This window comes from Bos mutus, chromosome 22 (genome assembly GCF_027580195.1).
Source record: "Bos mutus isolate GX-2022 chromosome 22, NWIPB_WYAK_1.1, whole genome shotgun sequence".
Classification (NCBI taxonomy): domain Eukaryota; kingdom Metazoa; phylum Chordata; class Mammalia; order Artiodactyla; family Bovidae; genus Bos; species Bos mutus.
In genome coordinates this window covers 35298225-35316960 of record NC_091638.1, presented here as the reverse complement: position 1 = coordinate 35316960, position 18736 = coordinate 35298225, and the positions used below count along the sequence as shown (strand labels likewise).

The 18736-nt window shown below is 50.1% G+C and overlaps 1 protein-coding gene across 1 annotated transcript in view; it reads right to left on the bottom strand.

Moving 5' to 3' along the window:
- LRIG1 (leucine rich repeats and immunoglobulin like domains 1) overlaps window positions 1–18736 on the bottom strand; it is a 115170-nt gene that overhangs the window by 24475 nt on the left and 71959 nt on the right. The window contains exons 4-7 of the mRNA XM_005890961.3: window positions 8937–9074; window positions 7012–7155; window positions 5436–5579; window positions 2418–2561 (exon numbers count right to left, since the gene is read on the bottom strand). Of these exons, the coding sequence (XP_005891023.2) occupies window positions 2418–2561; window positions 5436–5579; window positions 7012–7155; window positions 8937–9074 (570 nt within the window). The remainder of the gene's footprint in view (window positions 1–2417; window positions 2562–5435; window positions 5580–7011; window positions 7156–8936; window positions 9075–18736) is intronic.

The window sequence follows — 18736 nt, the reverse complement described above, 5'->3', positions numbered from 1 at the left end:
CAGGAGGGGAGAGCAAACGTCACCATCAGGTTGCTCGGCGTTGTCCTCCCTTCTCCTTTCCCGATGGTGGAGCTGGGTCAGCCAGTCATCTGGGTCCAAGTGGGGAGGGACATGCCCACCAGAATCCCAAGGGCAAAATGGTCTCACAGCTAGAAACCCACCAGGGCTTGACACCCATGTGGTTTGACTCTTGGAAGGAGATCTGTAAACTGAGCACTACACAGGGTCGTTCAACAAACAAGCACAAGGCTCCAATGCCTTCCTGCACCTCGTGTCCGTGGCTGGTCCTGATTCAGGCCATGGAAGATTTCTCGTGGCTGTGGCCGGAGACTCTGGATGGGACCCCAGGGGGTTCTCACAATGAGCGAGGGAGCCGGACAGCCTCTGCCCTCAGCCAGCAGAGGGCGCCACCAGGCACTGCCTGGAACAAGACTTCTTCACTGAACCGCAGGCTTCACCTGGGCGGCACCCTTGGGACCAGTGTCCCTCCAGGGTTCCTTGCCCTCACCTGAGCCAGCCTCTTAGCATGATCTCCCTACTGTAAGCAGGTCAGACCACACCTCCAATCACACACCTCTGAGTGTCAGAATCACACTTTCCTCCCAACACACCCCCTGCACCTCTGATGTGGCTGTGGGTTGTGACCTAGCGTATTAGTCATCTATCCTTGAAAAAATGGGAACTCTGGGCTAGGGCAGGAGGAAGGAAAATAAATTCAGAGATTAGTAAGTATGTAAAGGTAGCAGGGAGTGACAGTTTTTCTCTCCTGGAGAAATAAGTCATGGTGTCTGTCAGTTGCAAAGACCTGGCAGGAGACCAAAATGACATCCTCACCTGCAATTAAAGAACTCAGCTTAAAGGAGGGGCGGGACACACACGTGGAAGGCGGCCCTAAATCTGGCTCCAGGGTTACCTGAGTGTCGGACATAGTGTTAGGCTGGTCAGGACACATTCCCGTGACCGTGTCTGACCCTTCTGAAGGGCACAGAAGGCAGGCCGAGGGGGCAGGAGGAGGGGCCCCTCACCACCGCCTCAGTACTGGGGGCACACACCCTCCGCCATTCAGCAGGCGGGTGGCTCCTCGCCTGAGCAAGCGCACGCACTCTGGGGGATCAGAAGACCTCTCCTGCTTCCCCACAGCTCCCAGGCCTGGACCATGGAAAACCAAAGGTCCTGGGAGCTCCCGAGTGGGGTCCTGGCCCAAGGAGAGCCTTTCAGAAGCCATCCCAGTCCACGTGAGAATACCGTGCAGCTCACACACACACAACACACACCCCCCCATCAACGCACACACACACACCCCTATTGACACACACACACACACACACCCCCCTATTGACACACACACACACCCCTATCAACACCCACATACCCCTATCGACACACACACCCACACACACCCCTATCGACACACACACACACACACACCCCCCTATCGACACACACACACACACCCCCCTATCGACACACACACACACCCCTATCGACACACACACACACACCCCTATCCACACACACACACACACGCCTATCGACACACACACACACACACGCCTATCAACACACACACACACACCCCCCCTATCGATTTTTACACTAGGGAATGACGGACTTCACTGAAATGTAAACTTCGGGTCAGTATGGGGTGGGCTGAGGGGGAAGGAGGAGGGGGGGGAGGGGAGAGGAAGGGGAGAGGGGAGAACGTGGACAAATAGATAAAAACACAACCTAAAAAGGCCCAGTACTACGTTTAAACACGGTAAACACTTAGAAATTCCTTACTGTCCACGTGTCGCCATTTCTCGGGCTCACTGTCCTTTCTGTGTTTGAGCTCCAATACAGACATACCTTGCTTTACTGCGCTTTGAGGATACTGCACTTTTTTTCTTTTTTAAACAAATTGAAGGTTTTGGCACCCTGTGTAGTTGGGTGATACACAGCACTTTTCAGTAATGAAGTATTTAAAAATTAAGACGTGTACATCATTTTTTCAGACATAATGCTACTGCACACTACCCAGACTACAGTGTAGCAGAAGAACACTTTTCTATGTACTGCGGAGCCAAAAGCGTGGGATCTGCTTTACAAGGTGGTCTGGGACGAACTGCACAGTACCAGTGAGGTCTGCCTGTAGCCGCTCTCTCTATAGAGAAGCATATGTTACATGCTGCATCCGTGTGTGGACAGAGGCTCTCAAAACAGCTGTTCTTAGTGGTCCCTGCTAATCTGAAACGGGGAGCAGAGTCTAGAAGAGGTGAATCAGGCTCTCAGGTCCTCAGGGTCCCGCTCTGCAACAGGCCCTCAACAACCCCCGCAAGCCCCTGTGCTGTGGGTCACGGGGCCCAGGGCTCCCCAGACTCTGCGGGAGGCACCCCGGGTGTGTTCCCCGTCACCCGCAGAGCTGGCGGGACACTCACAGCTCGTGCAGCTTCTGGCAGAAGCTCCAGCCGTCGCGGTGGATCCGGGAGATGGAGTTGTTGCCGAGGTGCAGCTGGTGCAGGGCCGTGAGGCCGTACAGCGAGCCGCTGTTCACCTCCGCCAGGCTGTTGTACTCCAGGTGCCTGCCACGACAGCCCCATGCGCGGTGAGTGCAGATCCCGGGGTCACGCAGCTGCCCACCCACCTGACGGCAGAGGAGCTGCTCCCTGCCATCACACAGGCGGCACCGAGAATCTGACGATACTGCTGGAAGGACTCGTGATGGGGTGTGCCCTGACGTGTGTGAGCACACCTGTGGGGTGGCGGGGAGGTAAAGCTACACAGACAGTGGTAAGGATTCAGGCCAACTGAGAGAGCTCACAGGCCACAGGGAAGCTTCTAGAAGCAACCTCTTTAGCGGCATACAAGCGAACCAGCAGCACGCCAGCAGAGGAGCTCTGAGCAGAAGGCAGAGCCCATTCAAGGAAGAGATGAGAGAAAGATGAGGAGGTAGCTCTCGTCACTATCCCTGTCTTACAGGTGAGGAAACTGAGGCTGAGACAAGCGAGGTAACGTAAGATTCGCTCCTCAGCTCAGCCAGTAGTGAGGGGCCAGAACCAGAGCTAGGTGAACCAAGCCTGGGCCTGTGACCACTGTGCCAAGAGATATGGCTTGACATCTGGGGTTGAAATATTGCGACCTAATTCTCAATTCTGTCACCTGGCTGGTTGAAGGAGCCTGAATAACCATGAAGTGGAGATGCCCAGGAAGTATTGACTCCATAGGGCTATGCTGAGAAGGAAGAAAACGCAGGTCAGAATTTCAGCATCATGCTGAGAACTGAACTCCTGTTTGAGTTCAGTAAGTAGGGATGTAAGTTACCATCATCCTTCTAGACAGTGCGGCCACAGACGCTGCCACTCCCAGGACCAGCCTTGTGACCAGAAGCTACTACTTCACGTCCTGCTCTGTGTGCGCTATCACAGGGGCTTCGGGCCACGGGTTTTGCTTTTCACATCTTCTGTTTTCTGGTAACTCTTCCTTCACCCCCCAGTTTGCATGAATTTGTTCAACAGAAAAACCAAATGGTATGTGCTAAGAACTCCATGTTTTCCTAAGAATGTGCTCTGACTCCCAGGGCATGACCACCTGGCTTCCAAAGTCCAAAATAACAGTTTTAAGGATGTCAAGGACAAGTGCTCTTGAATATATAAAAAGAGACAGAGTTATGCAAAGGTGAACGATGAAGAGCGGGGGAAGTGAAGCTTAGCAAGGCTAAGCTGTCTTTTACAAAGTGCGTGTGTGTGTGCGTGCGTGTATGAAGGGATGCACACTGAGATGCTCCTGATAATGAGGAAGGCACAGGGAGGTGATGGAACTGGACCTGGAGTTTTTGGTTTTTGTTTCAGTTGGAAAGATAACTGAGCAAGGACATAGATGAAGTGGTGTAACTTGTAGACTGAAGGGCTTTGGCGCGTCTTGAGCAAGTTAAATCACTGACCATAAAGCAAGAAATCTCATGATGACACATCAAAATGTAAGCGGTATTAGTGTATTAAATTGGCTTCCTCATAGCTCAATTGGTAAAGAATCTGCCTGCAATTCAGGAGACCCGGGTTCGATTCCTGGGTTGGGAAGATCCCCTGGAGAAGGAAATGGCAATCTACTCCAGTATTCTTGCCTGGAGAATCCCATGGACAGAGGAGCCTGGCTATAGTGCATGGGGTGGCAATGAGTCGGACACGACTTAGCGACTAAACCACCAAACCACCAACCACCAGCAGAACTACAAACAGAACACAAAGACAGAACATGATGAGAAGTGACTGCTTGCCTCTTGCGAGGGGAACTGAGCGGGGAGAGATACTGAGGGCTAGGGTTGGGCAACAACTGCTTTTCTTTACTATCTGATTTTGTTCAACTACTGAGTGTACGTTTCTTTTGATTAAAAATAAACAATTGTAAATATTTAAAAGTTGAAGCTCGGTAACTGCCTTGTCTGCCCCTCTCCGGACGCTCTTCTGTTCCTCTGTGAGGCAGGCGAGCCCCAAGACTGTCCACATCTGGCTGGAGCAAGTGCTCCCTTGACAGAAGTGGAACATCTGCAGTGAGGGGCTTGATTAGCTCACAGAACAGAAATAAATCTCTCAGGATGAACTATACATTCTTTGGCCCACCTGCACATCAAGAAAGACTGTCAAACCCGAAGTGGAGGGAGAGGGAACTTCCTGTAGCGTGTGGGAGAGGGGAGAGGATGTGGGAAGGGAGCCCACTGTCTGCCAAGGAACGGGATGCAAGGGTATAATCGGGAAGAACAATCTGACTCCATAATAGATGTTCCCTGTACTTTAACCTTTGTATTCTATCTCTCTTGCTTCTGGTTAAGAATGCTGCCTAGAGTGTGAAGAATACTAGCCCATATGACGCTTTTCCACTCATCTAGAGACAAGAAGTTGCAGAACTAAGAATAACTTTTGTCTGGTAGGTTTACTGAACATCAGGACCTGACCTTCAATGGATGGCTGCAAGATCAAGGGATTCCTACACCAGGGCTGTTGGTTGTAACAAGCAACCATGCTCCTCTCTCACTTGGCGGTTAAAAACACTTTCCTGAAAGCCTTTGGGACTCTGGGTTTTCTTGGGGCATGAGCCACCCACCTCACATGGCCCTGTAATAAACCTTTCTCTGTTCCAAAGTCTGACGCTAGAGCACTGTTTGCCTGCACTGTGAGCTGGGCACCTGAGCGTGCATTCAGTAAGGGGGAGTGCAAATGGGAGAGAGGAACAGCCCCCACAAAGGAGCCCCTGCCTTCCATCCTCACCGACAAGCTCCCTTTACCAAATCCTCTGAAACTCCCCCAAGAGACTATCCTAGCCTGCAAGATAACACCACAGGGGTAGCAAAAGATCCCAAAGACACAGAGGAGAGCCCCCACTGAGGTCCCAAAGGGCAGGGGCTGGGCCCTAGAGGATCACTCAAGGCCCTGCTGAAGCCCTGGCGCCTGGCTCTGACTCACAGCGCGTGCATCCTGGCCAGCCCCCAGAAGGCGCCGTCCGTCAGTTTGCTGATGTTGTTTCGCTGGAGCCTCAGCACCTCCAAACTGTCGAGCCCCTGGAACGTCAGGCCCTCGATCAGCCGAATCCGATTCCGATTGAGGTCCCTAAAGAGACGAGGCCAGCAGTTCAGAGCATCCGCTACCCATGCACCCCCCACAGCCCTCACCAGGCAGTCTCCTGGGACAATCTCAGTAGGAGGTCCTGGGAAGCACAGACATACCATGGAAGCCCGTGTACCGAAGACACCAACCAGCCACTGTTAACGTGTGAAAGGGAGCCCAGGGCTCCTAGAAGCTGGCCCCCTTGCACCCTAGAATGAGTAAGCACTCCTATTTCCTCTCCCATAACCGTGACTCTGCAGTGAGGACAGGGTGTGACTCAGGATATGAACGTCTTAGGTGAGCCATCTCTTAGCTCAGCAGCAGAAACCCCCACCAGATGTGTCAACCCAGGAAAACTCGAACAACTGGATACTGGTGGCAACTTCCCACCAACTGCATTCGGGAGGAGGTGCCTGGACCCACCATGAAGCACACTCATGGGCCTCCGGCCTCCGGGGATGAGACCTCAGTGAACCAGAAGATTTTAGGAATCTGGGTGAGCTGGCTACATTGGTAACACTCGGGAAGGGAGAACACAGCCTGAGCAGTGAGCCCTCGGTTTTCCCCAAATTCTTCTGTAGTGTCTCATGACGCACACCAGATTCTGAGCATCAGGGAGGCTCTCGGGACCCTCTGCCTGGGTGTGCGGGAGAAGCACAGCAGTGACAGGGCAGGGGGCACCCTGTCTTGCCGCCATACCTGCCCCTGAGCAATCCGTTCTGCTTAAACGAAAGCTCCAGTATCAGTGTATTCTCCTGAAAAAAAGGACACTGGAAAGGCAAAAATCCGAAGAACAGGCAGTCCATCAGGTTTTGGTAAATAGAGGTTTTCTTGAATCCAAACCCTGGGCCATTCTAGGAGTGTGGTCAGCTGTGGTAGTCAAAAAACTAAACAGACACATCCTTTCTTTACCAAAAAAAAAAAAAAAAAAAAATCCAATCAACTACCTTATGAGACCGAGGAGATGACCCATCTCTTGCTTTCTACCTCTGGCTACACTAAGTTCCTCTCTTAACTGCTCAAGCAGCACTGGACCCCATAAAGGCCACTGGACAGATTACATGGGTTCCTTAAAAAAAACAAAAACACAGAAAGCTCGAAATAAATAAGGACCCCAGTCTACACAGGCCATGTATTAGCCAGGGTCAGCTAAGCAGCAGGGTTCCTCACTGCGTTTTGGGAAGTGCTGAAGAGGACTGGCCTGCGTATCCTCAGAGGATCTTTTTTCAGCAACCTGGGGCGGTCTGCAGGCTCCAGACCCAGCGTCTAATTTGCTTTTATTAGGTGCTGCTGCACGGCCATTAATGGTAGTTTATGCAGAGCCCGATTGAAGGGGAGTAGGGGAAGCGGGTGCATTTGGAACGAGCTCCTGGGGGAACTCTGGTCCCCATAAAGTTTGGCTAAGCTTAATTACGGCGCAGGTCTCTGGACTCACAGTTGTGTCAGCCGGGGTAACTTGAATGCTTTCACAGGAAGCTGGGTGATCCTGTTTTTGCTCAACCGAAGCGTCAGCAGTGACCGTGACAGACCATCAAATGCTCCTGATTCCAGGGTGCTGATTCGGTTGCTTGCCAGGTTGCTGGAAGGATTCAGGAGAGAAAATGCAGGGGTCAGTAGGAGGCCTTCCTTGTCCTGTTACAGACGCCAGACCTGGCTGAGTTGGGAAAACAAGCTACAACACACCCAGCAGGCTGGGTTTCCAACGAGACATTTGTCATTCTGAGGCTGCAAAGCCCATCTTCACTCCCAGCCTCAGGTATTAGGACTGTCTTCTTCAGACGTGACAGAAGCCTGGCTTGTTCGAGCCCAGAGCTCACCCTGCTTTCAGCCAGGGTGACTACTCCAGGAGGAAGTCAGTGACCTCCACTCTAGCTGGGCCGCTGCAGGAATCCCTCCTTGCCAGCTGCTACCCAAGGGGCAGGGTTCAAGGTTGGTGAGAAGAGCCTCAGGAAGCAGAAAGTCCACTGTGAGGCAAGGTCGGAGAGGGTTTCACAATTTGGGGAAACGGCCTTTAATTCTGAAGTGGATCCCATTGTATGACTTCTAAATGTGCATAAAACATTTCATTTTAAACATTTCAAATGTGTCAGAACAACATTCTAGTGAAGGAGAGCTGCACGAATGGTTCCCAGCGGGGAAGAGGGAAGGGAAGCGGGGCCACAACACTTCTCCTTCCACCTTCCCTGGACCGATGCTGCTTGTTGTGCCTTTAACAAAAGAGCAAAGACCAGAGAGAATTTTCTACATCAGAGCTGGGAAGGGAAGGAGGCATTCTTCGTCTCCATCCGGCAGAGGCCCAGCACAGGGCACGTGAGGATTCTTTGCAAACGGAGCTGGACTGTTTGTTCTTAACACTCCAGATTAAAGAACGGTCTGTGTGATGAAGATATACCGGCCAGCTTCTGCCAAAACACAGAGTCCCCCTGCTTTCGTGCAGAGAGAGAGAAGGTCACTGCGAGGCGGTTCAGCAGGGGAGGTGTTTTTGTCCCAAGCAGGGTGGTGGTGGGTGGCCGGACCTCTTTAAGAAGCCCCACTGGGGGCTGAAGGATCGGCCACTCCATCAGCTGAAGGATCGGCCAAGGCCTCCCACTTCCACCTCGGGCACCCTTATGCATCCTAAGAAAGAGACTGTTCGGCTCCTTGGGCGTCTCAAAAATCTGTGTGCCCGGCCTTGGTCTCTGAACTGATGGGTCACAATGACCCATAAACCAACCTCACAAACACCCTTAGAGTACTCAGTAGTAACCCAGGAGATGAGGGCTCGCATGTCATCTGAAGACGCCTTTAGCTGAGTTTTCAGTTTCTTCCCTAAAATAATATTTTCCTACCAACAAGCAGCGGGTTAACTAGGTTTTGACTGTTTTTCTTCTGTCTGCCATCAGCGGGTGTGAGACAGGGCAGAACAGAAACAGGCCAACGATCAGACAAAGAAGGTCGAGAGCACCCAGAGGATGGGTGAGCACTGGCTGGTTGAGTCTCTGCAGAGAGGCTGCCCTCTGCTGTCACTCACCCAACTGCTCCCAATCTTTTCTCTAAGCTCTCCTAGGGGGCAGCGCAGGGAAGGAGGAAGAAAACCGGCTCTGTGGTCCACACAGCCACGTGTTTTAGTGCGAGATGGTGCTCTGAGATGGTCCGTCTGTTAGGCTACTGAGCCTCTCCCCACGTCAGCTCCCTGGCCCACGAGTACAGTCAGAACAGCACCGCTGACGTGGACGTGCCGGAAACAGGCTAACAGAGGACTGTGGACCTGTGGCCCCTGCCCGGCTGAGGGCACAGATGGGAGGCATGTGCCCGGCCCACGGACTCAGCCGGGCATCCACCAGCGTCCAGACCTGGGTGCTGCAGACCCGACGCACTTACAGCTCCGTGAGGGGCAGGCCGTGTGGGAAGCAGGTACTCCGGATCTCTGTGATGTTGTTGGCGCTGAGATCCAACACGTGCAAGGAAAGGTAAGCCTTCAGCTGACTCCCCTCCACGCTGCGAATCCTGTTGTGTTGCCTAAAACACACAAGGCAGGTGAATCCAACACGTCATTTTGCAAAGAAACTATTTTCCTCCACACTTGTAGACATTTTTTCCCCCTGCAGTTTCAGAGAATTACAAATGCTATGACACTCGCAAATGAGGTCTCCCATCCTTCTTTCCATCAGGTTATTACCTGCAGGCCGGAAGCTAGACAGACCATCAGATTCTTTGCCTGTGACAAGTTTGTCTGCCCAAGTTCTAAGCCAGGCTGCTCTCCCCAAGGACAGGAACATAGGGGTGATATTTTGGCCGTGTGGAGAGCAGCCTGGCATGACCAGAACTCAGAACTCACTAGTACACTTTCCCACAAAGGATGTGCCCCATGCAACCAGCCAGCTTTTGAGGCTGCTCATGTCTAAAATCTTCAGAATCCAGGCCAACCCCATCACTCACAAGAATGTGGGCACCAGAGGCCAGCATCCAATTTAATCCAACTGAGCGCATCATTACACACTTCACATTTTACCGACACCTACCATGTACCAGGCGTGTCGACAGGCACAAGGGATTAAAAAAAAAAAAACAAGGGGGGGCAGAATCCTGCCAACCTAATAAGGGAAACGGGAATTCAGCGCTGTGTCTGACTGGAATCAAATGCCCTGCACCTCTGACCCCACCCTCCTGACAGCTCTGTTCCTCAAGTTTCCTCATCTGGAAGATGGGGCCACGTCTCCTTACTTTAGGGATATGGATGGTCCCACCTGAACCACACTGCTGTGTTTGGCAGACGTTCACATGTGTGTTCAGTGTTCACCTCCCTCCGAGACGTATTTGTCCTTGAATCCTCTTTCTAACAAATACCACGGTTTCAATCACCCACCAACCAGTATTTACTAATCAGCAGAAATCCGACAAATGCTAACCAAGGCTGGAGGGAGCAGGCCAGCCCCCTTGTGCGTCTGGCCCTGCCTGGTGGATTCAAGCCGCCACAGCCCGGATCCTGGTATCCAGATATTTCAGACCCCGTGGAGCTGGGCGCTGTGCTTCTGGTCCCACGCGCTCACTGGGGCCAGCTTCTGAGTAAACAGTTTCGGGGGCTCCAGCCAATCCAAGCAGTCTTGAACACGACACAAGGGAGCCAGGCGTCGCTCACCAAGTGGCATCTTTTTTAAACAAACACTTGACCAGATCGGTTCCAACAGGCATAAACAAGGCCCTCTTTCCCAGAAGCTCTGGGCCTTCTCACTGATGCCTTTATTTTCTTCCCATCTCTCCCAGGCCTTGAACCTGAAAACCCATTTACGAGGGTACAGCTCCCTTTACACATAGCAAAATCTCCCTGGAGTGAAAGGCCACTTTTTCTTCCATGCTCCCCCCACCAAACTACTTCCTTTGAGTTCTTTATTAAGTTCTTAATAAAGATAGTCTCTTCAGTTTTCTGACTTCCAAATAAAAAGGAAAAAAAAAAGAATAGAAAAGGAAACCTTTATTATGTAAAGTATGGGAAAAAAGAAGGAGAAATAAAGGGAACAGAGCTGAGCCCCATCCAGGAACTCTGAATGCAGTACCAGGGAGCCAGGAAAAAGAAGGTCTAAGGAAAGAAGAGGGGGGCGCCGCTGGCCCCAAGTCGCACAAAGGGGGACCAACCGTACACAGTCCAAGGGGCCACGGGACAGCTGCGGCCACCCCCAGTGCTCCCCCGCTCCGTCTTCCCTGTCTCTTTCATCCTACACCTTCTTTCTTCTTTCTCCTCTGTGTATTTATTCACTGAATCAAACACGATCTGGGCCCCGCTCTGTGCCAGGCCCGGGCTGGAGGAAGGATGCTGTGATGAAGACGGGTCTCTTTCACACGCTGGAAAGAGTTCCCTGGTGAGCAGAAGAGGCAGCCATGGAGATGGGGAACAACGGAGCGTGGGAGTGAGGATGGGTGAGATCTGCCAGGAGGAAGAGGGGAGCTGGGGTGGATTCTGCGGCGGGGCCAGCTCCGGGGTTGGGGGTTGTGGATGCAGGCAGGAGATGGGCAGGGCAGAAGCAGAGGCGAGGCCTCAAGAGCCTCTGAGGAGTAGGGTGTCTGTGTTCCAGGGGACCAGGCAAGAGGTGGTGGCAACAGAGACAGGGCCACAGGATCTGGACACCACAGAATGGTGATGTGCAATTTTCTAGTTCAGAAATATTAAGAAAACCAGGTGACTTGGTTTTCCTGGTGGCTCAGTGGTAAAGAATCTGCCTACAACACAGGAGATGTGACAGGAGCCATGGGTTCGATCCTTGGGTTAGGAAGATCCCCTGGAAAAGGAAATGGCAACCCAGTCCAGTATTTTAGCTTGGAAAATCCCATGGATAGAAGCCTGGTGGGCTATAGTCCCTGGGGCCACAAAGAGTCAGACACAACTTAGCGAGTACAGAACAATAATGAGGTAACGGGCTACCCCTTCCATCTTTAGCCCTTTCCGGCCTACTCTCAACTCAACATCCAGAGAAATCCTGTCAGGGCATCTCTCAGAATGGGAGAAAACATTCACAAACCATGTATCTGATAAGCAGAAAATAACCAGAACACACAGGAACTACAACTCAGCGACCAACACACAAGAAACCCCAACAAGTCAAATAAAACATGGGTAAAGGCCTTGAAGAGACATTTCTCCAAAGATGATAAACAAATGACAAATGAGCACACCAAAAGATACTCAGCATCACTGTTCGTTAGGTAAACTCAATGAGTTAGTGCCCCATACCTACAGCATGACCACTATTAAAGACCAAACAAAAACAGGAACAGTACGTGTGGGAGAGGGTGTGCAGAAGCTGGGATCCTGGTACTGTTGCTGAAGACAACGGTACAGTGGTTCTTCCACAAAGTAGGCACAGAATTACCAGCATGGGCCCCAGGAATTCTACTGGGTATACATCCAAAAGAAATGAAAGTGGACCGCACAGTGATCTGTACACCCAGGATCACAGCAGCATCATTCACAGCAGCCAAGAGGTGAAGCAGCTCAGCCAATGGATGAGTGGACGGATGGACACACCTGACAGGTGTACGGACAGTGGACTGTTACTCGGCCTTAGAAGGAAGTTCTGACACTCATTACAGCATGGATGGATCCTGAGGACACGACAGTAAGTGGAAAACGCAGGTCACAAGACACAAATACCTCATGGTCCCACTTCCACGACGTGCCTAGAGCAGTCACATGCATTGAGACAGAAAGCGGGGTGGTGCTGGTTGCCAGGGGGCTGGGGTTGGGGCACGGGGAATGGTTTAACAGGGGTGGAGTTTTCATTTTCCAGGATGGAGAAAGCTCTGGAGACTGGTTACACAACACGAGTGTACTTACCACTACTGAACTGTACACCTAAATGATTAAGATGGTAAATTATACATAATGTGTATATTACTACAATTTACAAACAAAACAAAAAGAAAAATCAATGCAATTCACAGGATGTATTTGGCTAAAACTCGAATAACAGCTCTGTGTCTCACTTAGGACTAAGTCCACACAACAGCCTCCAAGGCCCATGTGAGCTGCCACACACCTGCCTTGCTGCCTCCCTTCCTACCCTTCCGCTTTGTACCCTGCCCAGAATGCTGGCCCTTGGACGCGGCAGGCAGGATCCTGCCTGAGGATCTTTGCAAATGCCTTTCCCACGGCTTGGAATGCTCTTCCCCCAGAGATTCGCAGGTCCCGTGCCTTCACTTCCTTTCCATCTTTGTTCACACATCACCTTTTCAATGAGGTGGCCTGGGCAACATTCTCTAAAACTATAAGCCTCTGCCTCCTAATTTCTTTCCCTCACACACATACAAATACACACACACACACACACACACACTCATTCACACTTTCCACTTTTTTGCCTGCTTTATTTCTCATAATATTTCTATCATCTAATACTCCCAGTACTTTGTTAATTTCTAGTTTAACATCTTCTCTCTCCTCAGGATGTAGCTCCCTGAAGGGAGAGATGTTTGTCTGTTTTGACTACTACTGTGTCTCCAGCCACTAGGATAGTGTGAGGCACATAGTAGGTCCTCAGTAAACACTTGTTGAAGGAATCACAAAGAATGAACACAGACTTCATTCAGAAAGGCGGAACCTAGACACAGATTTGGGACTCACCTGAACACTTAAGTAGGTGGCACTAGAGGTAAACAACCCACCTGACAATGTGGGAGACGAAAGTGACATGGGTTCGACCTCTGGGTTGGAAAGAGCCTCTGGAGTAGGAAATGGTAACCCACTCCAGTGTTCTTGCCTGTAGAATCCTATGGACAGAAGAGCCTGGCAGGCTACTGTCCATAGCGTTGCAAAGAGTCAGACACAACTGAAGCAATTTAGCACAGCATTCCACAACATTTAAGTAGAAGAAAACCATGCAAGCAGATGAGTATAATCAAGAAACATGAAGGAAAGTTAGCCAATTGCTCTGTGGCAACTCTGCTCAGAGGCAAATGACCTAGCCCACAGTGACTTCAGAGCTTCTTGCACGTCATCTTCTCCCCCAGGTCTGGTCTCTCTGCTCTAGACTCTAGCCCAGTGCCCTGACCAAACTCTTCCCAAATTCCTCATGTTCAGAAAAGCTGACCCCACAGGTCGTCTCCCTTCTCTCACAGAGCAAGAATCACATCTTGTTGGATGTTTCTGTGGACCCCAGCAATTTCACCCAAGGCCAGCTGTTCTTCATGGGCTGGAACATGCCACGAGCAGAGCCCTGCCTGAGTTCGAATCCCCATTACAGCACTTACAGGTGTGAACTGCTATAACGTGGGGTGTCAAGTTTCTATGCCCCTTGGGCTGACATGACCTGACATGAAGCAAGTTCTCAATAAATGAGTTCTTGTTTTTATTAGCCCAATCTGTATCCTCAGAGCCAGGATCAGTATCTAGTTTGTGGGAGGTGCTCTGGAAAGAGAAGGAATATGGTTTCCTATTTGTCTGCCACATTTCAATGCAAACAGGCCGGACCAATTCCTCTCTAGGGAGCAGAGAGCTGACTCAGAGATCTCACTCTTAGCTTCATGCACGACATGAGTCTGTTCCAGCTGGAGAGTATAAAAAACCCTGACACTGAGAGATGGGGCTCTTTGGGGCGCTGTGCTTCAAAGTAAATCCCAGACTGAAGCTTCTGCAGGACTCAGGGTCGGGGGCTAGAGATATGATGGGTCCCCAACAATCCCCTTTCTCAGTCCTAGTAGCAAGTGGGACTCAGGCCCACACCCCTGACCCAACTCACTAAACCGCCCCCTCGGGACACCCGCTCCAGACATCCATCCCTCTAGGTTAGAGCGAACAGCCAGCAGGCAGGGGAAGCCTCCCACGCCGCCTCAAGGGCTGTCCTACTTTTCTAAAACTCCGCATGTTTTTACTGCCATGTGTACTATGAGGGGCCCTATTAGTCCTTTAATGTAACTAACTGTCCAGTTTTCAAGAAGGCCCACAGTCATCATTATAACCTCTGAATCTTTGTCCAAGCTCTTCTCGACAACAGCCGACCAGTTACTGGACACCTGTAGGTCACAGGCCCTGGTGATGGCTCCATGAAATCACATGTGATCTCACAAGGAAGGTACTCTACTTCGCCATCATCTCTGCTTTACAGCTGAAAACATCGGGACTCTGCCTGCAGTCAGCCCAGCTGGGACACGAGAGGAGCCAGCATGCGAGCCCAGGGGATGAGGAACTGCCAGCCCGTCCAAGAGGCTCTCTAGGCGGAATTTTAAGTGCACCACCCCAGGGTCAATCAGTAAGCCTTCAGCTGAGCTTGGCTAGATGTGAATGCTGGCCGCCTCTCCCCAGGTCAGCAAAGACTCGGTCTGCGTCATCGGTCTCAACCCAGCCTGATTTTTGTACCAGCCTCCCAAAGGCCTGCGTGACCAATGAGTCTGCAGAGGGCGAGGGGAGCCAAGCTCAGCAAATAAGACAGAGGAAGCTCAAGTTCTTAAGGATACTCTGGATGGAAAGAAGAGAACAGTGCAGACAAGCTGCAAAGGGATGCCTTTAGGTTTACAAAGAGTGAGGAGAGGGGAGGGGGCAGTGCTATGCGAGGACTTCTAACTGGTGACAGGGACTTGGGGAGGGGGCGGGGGGGGGGCAGACCACGCCCCCTGTGGTCCATCCAGGGTTGGTTTCCCCCTTGGGCTGCCCTCTGGGGCACAGAAAACTTAATACGGCAGAAGTCTATTAAACCAACACCTGTTAAAGGCTTCACAAATAAAATCAGGCTTCAAAGGCAGAGAGCGGCAAGATAAGCTCTCTCCACTTGGCCATGTTCTCAGAGCTGATGTTAAATTAGACAGGAAAACAGACCGAGGCATTTGAAACCAACATTTAAAAGTTTTTATCGTAAGTGACTGTTCCAGTACAGTTGTGTAAACTGGGGTTTACAAGGTAGTCCTGTGAGTGGTGGGAAAGATCTCATGTCACAGATAACAGCCAGGAAAAAACGGCAAGGAGATCAAAGAAGGCAGGGTCAAGAGGGGTCAAATGGATTATTGCTGGTTGCTAAAATTATGCACCTACTGTCTACACCAGGGGTCAGCAACGTATTCTATAATGAGCCAGATTTTAAATATTTTAGGCTATTGGGGTCATTTGGTTTCTGTCATGACAACTCAACTCTGACACTGGGGTGTAAAAGTAGCCAATATGTAAACCAATGAGTGTGGTTGCGTTCCAATAAAACTTTATTTACAAAAACAAGCTGTGAGCCAGATTTGCCCCTCTGTAGTTTACTGACCTCTGGTCTACACTTCAGCAACTAGTTTGGGTTTCTAGGGGCAGGGACCCAGATTCTAATTCTAGCTCTGTTTCTAATTCTGGCTTTAGAATTGTGTGCAAATCACTCTTTTTGGATCTGGTTTAATCACCTGCAAAATGAGGCTAAGTGCCTCACTGCAACAGAACCTACAGTGCTCCCTCCAGTGCCCAGGTCAGACTTCACTAATCGATGCCTTCCCCACTGATGCCTTCTCTACCCTTTCAAGAAGTGAAATGGAACCTAAGCTTACACCATTTATTATGCACCTCAGATGATGATCCAGGTTCCTGACAGGGGCCAGTGGAGCAGGCAGGCTGACAGTGTGATCTGAGAACAGATCCACACTTGTGCATCCTCACTCTTTTTAGTTCTTGCAGTGAGGCAAAAAGAAACACACTGAAGCTAGCCAACATAGTCCTAACTCTAAGCAGGCATGCCCCAGGCTCTCCCAGACAAGTGTCGTGACTCACAGTGGTCAACTCCTGCAGTGATGACTATTACTAGAAATAGCATGTCTTGCATAGGGTTACCTTAAAATCATGCCTTTAATAATCAGCAAAATTCAAATTATAGCTCTCACCTCATTTGAACCTCTGGCTAAGAAACAGTTTCACACAATCTAGCCCGGAAATGGAGGGAAAAATGTAACACACCTGCACCATTCCCATCCCTGCCCCAGTCCATTCCCCAGAGTGCCCTTGGCAGACATGGTTAATCAAACGCCACACCCTGCAGCCTTGGAGCACCCACAGCACTTTGCACCTGGTCCATCACTGTGCTGCCCTGGAACTCTTCCTATGACTCTGCACCTAACCCCATGCCCCACCTGGAGCAGGTGCTCCAAGGTCTGATCACAATGAGGAGGATGAAGGTGCGCACAAGGTATTAGTGATTTAGCACAAAACTCAGTGCCGGGCAAAGTAGCCCTGATGGCTACCTTGGGGGTCCAACTGAATTTCTGCAAGGGCTACAAGACATTCATCATTCAAGAACAAACAAGATCATGATTTCTCCTTTGTTGAAAAATATAAAAAATATTTTTCCTGTATTTTTTATCCTTTGTTGAAAAATATAAAAAATATGAAAACTATACAACAGGCCATGTGTTGTGTGGGGGGGCTGTTCTGTTTGCAAATGCTTTTATTGAAATATCACAGGCATACTGAGAAGTGCACAAATGATCAACATAGAGTTCAATGCATTTTAATAAAGGGTCTACACTCACATGACAGACACAGGACATTTTCAACATCCCAGCAGGCTTCCTCTTGTCATTTTCCTTGTCATTTATTCCTTTCCAAGGCAACTGTAATTTCTATCACCTAAGATTAATTTTGCCTATTGCTGTGCTTCATCTACATGGAATTGTTCCATATTTACTCTTTTATATCTGGCTACTTTCGCTCCACATATGAGACCCATCCATGCTCTTGCCCAGCTGTGTCTGACTCTTTGCAACCCCATGGATTGCAGCACACCAGGCCTCTCTGTCCCTCACCGTCTCCCAAAGTTGGTCTAAGTTCAAGTCCATTGCATTGGTGATGCCATCCAGCCATCTCATCCTCTGATGCCCTCTTCTCCTTCTGCCCTCAACTGTCCCTAGCATCAGGGACTTTTCCAATGAGTCAGCTGTTTGCAACAGATGAGCAAAATACTGGAGTTTCAGCTTCAGCATCAGTCCTTCCAAACAGTATTCAGGGCTGACTTCGCTTAAGATTGATAGATTTGCTCTCCTTGGTGTCCAAGTGACTCTCAGTAGTCTTCTCCAATACCACAGTTTGAAGGCATCAATTCTTCGACGCTCCACCTTCTTTAGGGTCTGTCACAACCATACATGACCACTGGTAAGACCATATAGCCTTGACGGTAAGGACCTTTGTTGGCAGAGTTGTCTCTGCTTTTCAGCATGCCATCTAGGACTGTCATAGCTTTCCTGCCAAGAAACAAACATCTTGTTTGTTGTTGCATTAGCAGGACTTTATTCTTTTTCATCATCATGTAGTACTTCTCTACAGCAATTTATTTTCCATTCTGCTGCTGATGATACTGAGTTGCTTTCAGTTTGGGTTACTGCAAAAACCACATTCAAGCACAGGAACGTGCCTTTTGCACGTATCTTTCGGTGCGTACTTGCCTGCAGGTCTAGCATGCATCAGCGTCTAGGGTGGCGTTGCTACACATTTATGTTCAGCCTTTGCAGACACTGGTACATTCCTTTTAACCAAATCCCTCAGGGCTGAAATGAATCTGAAAAGTCATTTGATCCAAGTGCCATGTTTCATGCTGGCTCATTAAACCACATTCTGAGACACCACCACCCCGATGTGTCCCTTTCCCAGTACCCTTTCCCCATGTAAAGCATTAGGAATATAGCCTGGGACCACACAGCATAACAAAGCTCAATCTAATCTTGTTCAGGAGTCAAAGAGAGTAATTTTATTATAAGTAGGGGCTTAATGAGCACCAAAAAGGGGGGGAAAAAAGACAATGAGCAATTCTAAGTCTCAAAATCGGCAAGAAAACTGTGAATATCCCCGTCATTGGGACCAATGCCCATAAGCATCTTGAAAATAAAGATAAAGAGATTTTTTAAACAACCCATGAATTCAGAACAGCTTTCCTCGGCCAACTTGAAGAAAAGTTTCTCTTCGCAGAATGACATTTAAAAGCATCACCCTCTCACTAGGCTGCTTTGCATTCATCATCTTAAAAATGAAAACTCAAACCATCTGTTTTATTGCATAAATTGATAATTTGCTTCAAGAAACCAGTGCCTTGTGAGAAGGGCCCAGCCTGGGTTATTTGCTGGACAGGAAATGAGACTCCGAAAAAGCAGGTCTCCTTCTGTCTCTTGCTCACTCCCTCTCCCCCCACCCGCTGCTGGTGAATCACCAGTTCCCTGGGGAATTTTGGCGCGATTCTCAGCCT